This window comes from Athene cunicularia, assembly GCF_003259725.1.
Source record: "Athene cunicularia isolate RWA chromosome 4 unlocalized genomic scaffold, athCun1 chr4_part3, whole genome shotgun sequence".
In the NCBI taxonomy this organism is placed as follows: Eukaryota; Metazoa; Chordata; class Aves; order Strigiformes; family Strigidae; genus Athene; species Athene cunicularia.
In genome coordinates, this window is record NW_020799100.1 from 3652500 (window position 1) to 3661090 (window position 8591).

Genomic DNA, 8591 nt, shown 5'->3' on the forward strand with positions numbered 1-8591 from the left:
TTTTATGTGTTCTCTTGAAGTAATTTTTTTTATAAGTGAAAGAGATGACATATGCTGTATTTATAATTAAATATTTGACTCTTCAGAACTGATTTGATTTCTTTAGAAAGAAGTTTGACATGCTTCCTGTTGGGAAATAACATGATTAAATTTCAGCTATGTCTGATTTTCTTGTTCTCTACAAAGTTCATGTTAAGTTGCCTTCCTTAATTTCTGACTCTGTTTTTTGTTTGTTTGTTTGTTTAATAGCAAATTTCTTATTTATGCCTGCCTGCTGCTTTTTTCTGTGTTGCTCTCTCTACGTCTGGATGACAAAATTCAGTGGAGTTACTGGGCCGTATTTGCTCCAATATGGCTGTGGAAGTTAATGGTGATTGTTGGTGCCTCAGTGGGAACAGGAGTATGGGCCCGAAACCCGCAGTATCGGTAAGTTGAGGATATTTATTTTGCAAAACAGTGGGAGCATAATGTGTTTTCCATAATGAATCAAGTTCATAAACAGGTTTCTTAACAATATGAAGATATAGAATCCAGAGGGTTTGTTTTCAACATGTCTAAAATAATTATCACAACCTACAGTGTATGAAACAGCTTTATGCAGCAGCTATAGATGCCTTAATCCTAGATACAACTTATCACAAGCTTCAACAATATTGTCTTTGGGAAGCTAAAGGTTCTCTTGGGGTGACTTTTTGCACTTTTCTGTTAGAACATTGGGAATCCTTTGCTTTAGTATAAGCCATATAGAAATAAGCATCTTTATATGCACTAGGAATGTACTATATTTAATTGTATTATTTTCTAAATCAGTCCTGAAGCGTACAGATCAGCCTGAAAAATGTTGATTTTTTTTCTTTTTTCCCTCCTTGGTGCGCATACAACCTCAGTGAACATATGGATGCATCTTCAGTGATTCTTGAATGTGCCGTGAACATAGAGAAATTTTTCAGACTTCAGTTAGTTTTATAAGAAATATTCAAGTAGTTTAATACACTAACATAGGCAAATATGTGACATTTCCAAAGTAAAATGTTTGTGGAAACAAATTCTGTAAATTCCCTTTCATTTTTGTAAAAGTTGTTTAACATGGATATTTTAATTGTCAGTCGAGGGTAAAATAACTTCCAGACCTTTAAATAGCTCAGTGTTTATTTTTTTAGTAATCTGAGGATGTGAATTTGAACATGCTAGGGGAAAATAATAACTATGTTAGATGAAGTGCAATACATTCAGTGCTCTTTTCTATCTATGGTGAATATGAAATGAAAAATTTTGTGCACAGGTCTCATTCTGATACACTATGTTGTGTGGTTCAGATCTTGTTTGCCCCTTCTAGTAATGGTCCCACTTGAGTAGGAAAAAGTGTGGTTTCTCTGTGTGATGTTATTTTACAGGCATTTTTAGTAATTTACAGGCATTTTTAGTAATATATAATACTCTCTTGCAACACACTGATTTTGGTGAATAAAGAAATTCTGGGGAAAGGTGTTGATTCAATGAAAGCTGGTACAGGAACCAAACAGATAATTTCAGAGTTAGCTTATTTCCTGACAGCCTGCATGATATCGGAGTGTTTATGTAGTAGCAAAGAAATCCTGGTTTATTTGCACAGCTATGGAATGCTTAGGAAATTTTCAAGTTGTAAAAATCCCACTGCCCCCTTTGAGTAAGATACTTCAAATGTGCAGCTTTATGGGCAAGAAATCCTGTTATGTCATCAGGACTGTAATTCAATAGTGGCTATTTGGGCATAGTGTGTATGTTTGTTAAAAATGAATGTTAATATCTGAAATTTAACAACCGTAAACAAAGTGTCTTGGGATGTTTGCAGGAAAGAGTGCTTTCCTGTTGACAAGTAAACTGAACACTTCCTCACCCTCTCTTTAGAGCAGAAGGAGAAACCTGCGTGGAGTTCAAAGCTATGTTGATTGCAGTAGGCATCCACCTGCTACTGCTGATGTTTGAAGTTCTGGTGTGTGACAGGATCGAAAGAGGAACCCATTTCTGGCTTCTGGTCTTCATGCCCTTATTCTTTGTATCTCCAGTGTCAGTTGCAGCTTGTGTGTGGGGATTCCGACATGACAGGTCTCTGGAGGTAATGCTTCATTTGTTATGTGTAAAACTTGTGGCAATGTGAGATTGTATCAATTATGTTACAGTTCATCTCTCCCTAAAGCCTGATACAGATGACTGCGTCAGTTGAATTGCTTGCACTGACCTGCTAGAGTGAAAAATCAGGATCAGAAATTATTTTTTCCAATCTCATCTATTTTTTCTTTCAACTGCCAAATTGCACCAAGTTTTAAACCTGCCTTTTTATTATTGTGTGTTAAAAGAACTCACCACAAACTCTGTAATGTGGATTAATACTACACACTAAAATGGAAATTGCTGAAAAAAATTGCACTGATACTAAGCGCTCTCCCTAGGCAGAATTGAACTTCCAGAGCCATTAGATAATCACAGCTGAAAATGTCTTACTATCCCAATCTGTGTGCTTAATCTTTAATTTGGGAACGCAGATGGTAGGCATAAACCAGTAGGTTTTTATTTTTTGCCTCTATCTTCTTTCCTTTCTGACTCACTCCTTTTGGTTTTGAAGAACTTCATAAGGATTCTCAGTATCTTCCATGGTTGCGGATTTTTGCAATAAATTTAAGTTCTTACTGAAGTGATTTTTTTTTTAAAAGGATTTTTTTCGTTTACTATGTCCTCAAACTACCCCATGACAATTAAAAACCTGATTTTTAGATGAAGTTCAGCTCTTTCAAGTTTTTTTTTAATTTCAAGGGAATATTTCTCTTAACATTAGCATAAACTGAGTTTATCTCTAGAAACATTTTTGGTAAGTGATTGTTAGGATGGCTGGTAAACTGATACCTTAAATTGTTGGTTTAAAAATATTGCAAATAGAATTTCACATTGCAGAGTTCTATTCATAGTTAACCATTCCTAAAAGTAAAATTTGTGTAGAAGTACTTGCCTTCTACTGCATGATGCTTGATTACCCATTGATTTACAGATGACTGCACAGCTGCCAAGGACTGGCAGAAAAAAATGGAATCCACTCACCCCTAAAAGGCAACAGCTGTCTGAAGTTATGCAGTTGAACTGTCAATTTTTAGTTTTTTCTTTGTTTACTGTTTTGTCATCTTCATTTAGTGTGTTCTACTTTCTTTTGGTTTTACTCTGGGAAGATTGCATTATTTCCCTTTCATTTGCTGGAAACGTAAGAGGTGCCCGTCTTTAATCCAGGATATTATTTTTTTGGCATGAGTAATTAAAGTAGTTGTAAATCTATTATTTTCATAATTATTTAATCTGAAATATATTTGTTTGCTTGCTCCTATTCTGAAACTGGTGATCAGTAAGTACGTAGTGGGGTTTTGTCTATATATCAGGGTGGGCTCAGAAAAAGCTTTCTCTTGTGTTACACTGTTTTTATAGTCAGTAAAGCACCATTTATTTAAGGCATATTGAATTAACTAACTTGTGAGCCTAGCCACTACAAATATACTTGCACTTGCCATATATAGCTCAAATGTTGATCCTGAAAATTATTTATACCAGTTGATCCTCTGGGTTTTTTGGTTTTTTTTTTTCTCTGTATTTGCTCTTGAAGTTTTCAGGTTGCTTGGTCTTATGCTTGAGTGTGGGGTTTTTTGGTGGTTATTTTTTTTGAGAAAGCCAGTGGTACAAAATTACTTTAAATCTAGTTGTCCAGTCTTTAAGGAACCTGTACTTCATTAGTGAAGACTTCAGTGCAGTCTGTGAAGTAGTGCCTGCTGCCTGTTGGATTTTTGACTCCTTATACTGTGAATTTTAAAGACATTTATCCAAGAGATCGTGGTACACAATCATATATGTTAGTGAAAAGTAGCATGTAGTATCTGCCATCTGAGAAATAATACATTGCAAAGATGCTTCACATAACTACATGGTTTTTTTTAAATGGAAAATGTTTCTCACTTTCACTCAAGAGCTTCAGTTAGTGTTTTCAGATAATAATTCTCTGATCTTTGAAATTCCTACCCATGTAGGGCTGCCCATAAGCTTTAGAAACAGAATCTTGCCAAATGTGATGGTGTTTCATTGTGTCTAGCTTGAACAAAGTCAAACAAATTTTTTTTTTTAAAGTATAATTTGGGGTTAGTTCTCATAGTGGCAAGTGGGACACTCTAAAAATGGCAATGAAAGCTTTTTATGAGAAGTATTGCTTTTCTGTATTGCCTTAAAACCCAAGTGCCTTCAGTGTCATTTAAAGTACCTCTCTTACACAGTAAATGATTGAATTTGGATGTCGTCTTCCACTCTTCAATGTACATCTTTTTCCCCCCAGACAGAGCTGAGACTTAAACTTTCTGATTTCTGTCTGATAACTTTGGCTTTTCTTACTTCTCTAATCACTTTAAGTGTTGCAGGTAGTGCTTTTATTTCTTTTAAATACCAGGTCTTTCCTCAGGAGACAGCTGGCTCTAGTGTTACTCTACTGGGATCACAGCCTCCCAAATTTAGGGGTGCGTAGTAATCTCTCATGTAAATGCAAATAATGTTCCATATTGCAGTGATTAGCATGAAGTCAGCAAAGTACTTTGACAGTTTCTTTGGTCATCTTGGAAATAGCTTTATCATGCTAAGAGTTAATTAATGTATTTTCTTTTTCTAGCTGGAAATCTTGTGTTCTGTCAATATTCTACAGTTCATATTTATTGCACTCAGACTAGATGAGATCATCAGATGGCCATGGCTTGTACGTAACAAGTTTTGTTCTTATCCTTGTTTAAATGGTGAATTTCATAAAGACATTTGCTATAGGGAACAGTTAATGTATGATCAGAGTCCACAATCACGTTTTTGCTTGCTTAACAATCCTTCGCTGAAGGTCTGGCATTTCATTCGGTGGTCATGGGAAACAAAGGCTGTTCTTTGGGCATTTCATCTATTGGGGGAGAGGGACATGCCATCAACTGCAATTAATCTCTGATCAGTGGTTGAAAGAGAAATCCTAACCAAAATCCTAACCGATGGGAACACTAAACTAGCCATGACAACGACTGGTGAGTTAGGGAATGTGTTGGTAAATAACTAGTTTTGTTGTGTTACCATGCATGTAAATCCACTTACTGTACAAGCGGTCACTGCCAAAACTGTTGAGATCTCCTGTCCCAAGAGCATTTAGAATACAAAAGTGTTGTTTCTGTGTCTGGGTTTCTGTAATCTACCAAAAAACTGATAATCTAGCATGATTATGACTGTCCTTTGTTTTCCAAAAAAAAAAACTAGGAAAAGGATCTAATTTAGAAATTGTTTCAAGTAAGGTATCCAGTGTAGAAAATGCTTGCTAAAATAATTTCAAGTACTGTTTGAGCCCATGTAAAAATCACAGAAATCTTACTAAAGTTGAACTACTTAACCCTATCAAGCTGAAACAATTTAAAATTTACAGAGCTAACTGAGGAATGCCAGAGCTGATACAGCTCGTAACAGTGTACATGATTTGTGAAGCTTTTCTGTCGAATTAAAGAGCATTAGACTTAAATTTCTTTTTCTTGTTTAGATTTTTAAACAAACCAAGTCTACATATTAAAACCCACACCTGAAGCAAATCAAACTGATAAAAATGTATCCCTGTTGAGGGGAAGGAAAGCAGTTAATTTCTTGTTCTTTCAGGTGGTTTGTGTTCCACTGTGGATCCTGATGTCATTTTTGTGCCTAGTGGTGCTCTATTACATTGTATGGTCTGTTCTGTTCTTGCGCTCTATGGATGTGATTGCTGAGCAAAGGAGGACGCACATCACAATGGCTGTGAGCTGGATGACAATTGTAGTTCCACTGCTCACATTTGAGGTAGGAAAAATTGTAATGAGTTTCATGTATCTTGTTCTTTTTAGTGAGTGGTGAACATTGCTCTGCCTCTTTTGGAACTTACCAAAATGAGAATACTGCTTTTTGTTTTGGAATTAAATACTAATAGCAAATATTAAAAAAACAAAAAACAAAACAAGAATTCTCTATTTCTTTAAAGGTTTTTTTGAGTAAAATATGCATCATTTTGAAACTGTAACTACATGTTTCTCTGGAGGCTGTTTTCCTTCACTGATTTGTGTGAAGATCTGAGATCAGCCTGTGTTTTGAGAAGCTTGGAAGTGGGTATTGCAATTAAACTGTATCATTTTTTTGCCATTTAGATCTTACTAGTACATCGACTGGATGGGCACAATTCTTTTTCTTTTATACCCATATTTGTTCCTCTCTGGCTTTCACTGATAACTTTAATGGCAACAACATTTGGACAGAAAGGAGGAAATCACTGTAAGTATTTAGAAATCATGGTAACAGATTGAAGCTCAAGGCTTAAATGTTGATATCAAGATTTGTGTTTCAAAAAGGGCATTTTCATATGTATTCTCTTATGAAAGAATTCAGATGTGTCTGTTACTATTGTTTTCAGGTGACTTTGTTTTCAGTGTTTACAGTGCCTCTTAATTTTTTTTTTTTCCTTATTCCTGTAGGAGTGCAACTTCTGCTTGGACTTAACTTGAAATCTCAATGGGATTTTAACTGTAACTTAGCCTTTTACCCTTCCTTATTTCCATGGGTTTCATTCTTACAGGACATGACTGGATCTTTCTACTCTGGGTTCTGAAAATAGTGTAGCACTTACCATTTTTAATTAGCATTTGTACTAGTAGCTTGAACCTGTGTTCTCTTTACTCTTTGGCCAGATAGTGCTCTGTGTTGATCAGCTGTAATGTCAGTTGCTTGAGTGGCCAGTGTAGATTTACTAGGCTTTTATCCCCACCAGAACTAGTACTGCCCAAAGGAGCAATTTGTACTTTCAGCCATCTCATGTTACTTTACCCAGTTCACATGAGTAGCTCTTCCCACCAGGTTGCAGTTCATGTTCCTTGTTGACAAGGTGATAAAATTTGTTAGGATTTTTCAGAGTTGAGCCAACCACCTGTGATCTTTGTTATATAAACTCACTTCAATTTTGGTCTGATTATGAAATATATAGAAAATTTCTTTCTTAGGTCATCTCCATACATTTATATTGTATCACCAGTAACAATTTTCCATGCATTTTTTAAAAAATAATTTATGGCCAAATTAGTCTTTTGGAAAGGCACATGTTCATTTTATCTTCTGTAGGGTAAATAAATATTTATGTAAATTTTTTTAAAAAGACTACTCATGCAAAGTGAGGCTCAGAGCAACACATGACAGAGTGTACTGGTTTCTAACTAGTGCAAGTAATACCAAGGATTAGATACTTCTGGCATCACATTGTATTTGGCTAACAACAAAAGTATTTGGGGAATACTGAATACATACATTTACTGATCTGTGTCTGCCTATGCCATCACATTCCCTCTGGTATTGTAACCTGTATGGATCAGACAAAAGTTGGCATGAATGTCTTCCCATGTGGCACTGATTGCTTTGATTGAGATGCAAAGGCTTTTGTGTTCTTTCTCTGTGTACTGATGTGACCTGACACTGCTTAACGAGCAGAGTGAAATTAAGTGGATTCTTGCTGTGGTAGTACAGCTGTAATTTATACCTATGGATATACACAGACACACATGCATGTGCAGACATGCTGAGGCACGTCTATGTATATATTCTGTAGGTGTATCTTTGTTTATAATCTGAACTGTAATGTGTGATAAGTATAAGTAACACACTGAGAAGCATCACTAAGAAATTTTATATTGTTCATATGCAAACAATCAAGGGAACTTATACAAGATTGCATAGTCTGCCCAGTTAAATTTTTAATCTGTTCTGCAGTAATGTGAAATTTTTTTTTTTTTTTTTTTTTAGGGTGGTTTGGAATTCGTAAAGATTTTTGCCAGTTCCTGCTTGAAATTTTCCCATTCTTACGAGAATATGGCAATATTTCTTACGATCTTCATCATGAAGATAATGAGGAAACGGAAGAAACACCACTGCCTGAACCACCAAAAATTGCACCAATGTTTCGAAAAAAGACTGGAGTGGTCATTACACAGAGCCCTGGAAAATACGTGATTCCACCTCCCAAACTGAACATTGATATGCCAGATTAAAATGACAGTAGCATATTAAACTTGAACTGGCAATCAACAGACAAATGTATTTCATCTCATGCCTTGTCCCAATTACTTTAAAACAGGTATGGCTGAATCAGTGGCTTGGATTACACAAATTGGAGATCTTGAAGATAATCTGAGAGTTTTTCCAGAGATATGTGGTGGTCTAATTTGTGAACCTTCCTAACGGGTTGGTTGCACATTCGCCTGTATAGTATTTATATGAACATTTTAGCAGTGTAATATATTGTGTAAAAGTCTTGTCCTGTACAGTATAAGTATTATCTAAAAGTATTTTTTTAAAAACCCTGTACGAAATGCCTATGCTATTCCAGGTGTCTTTTAGGTCCTAAATATACACTTGACTTCCATGTGTGTTTTAGATGCTTTTTTGGAGATGCCTTAGTATAGTACCTCTTTACTACTTTTCCTGTTCAGCTACAATCATTGTCTTAACCACAGAGGCACAGGAGTGTTGCACTTCTCAGGCAAGACTGGAAAGCTTTTTGGGGGGGG

General features: G+C 35.6%; 1 protein-coding gene across 2 annotated transcripts; it reads left to right on the forward strand.

Moving 5' to 3' along the window:
- Positions 1-231: 231 nt before the first annotated feature.
- TMEM185A (transmembrane protein 185A) lies at positions 232-8586 on the forward strand. Of its 2 annotated transcripts, none has more exons than XM_026848748.1 (6): positions 232-426; positions 1888-2095; positions 4667-4750; positions 5671-5847; positions 6189-6312; positions 7828-8585. In XM_026848748.1, exons 1-6 carry the CDS (start codon positions 368-370, stop codon positions 8070-8072), a joined length of 897 nt encoding a protein of 298 aa, XP_026704549.1. In that variant the 5' UTR covers positions 232-367; the 3' UTR covers positions 8073-8585. The 2 variants fall into 2 exon arrangements, with proteins under 2 accessions (XP_026704549.1, XP_026704550.1); XM_026848749.1 differs by having other exon boundaries at positions 296-426; positions 1893-2095; positions 7828-8586.
- Positions 8587-8591: the final 5 nt, after the last annotated feature.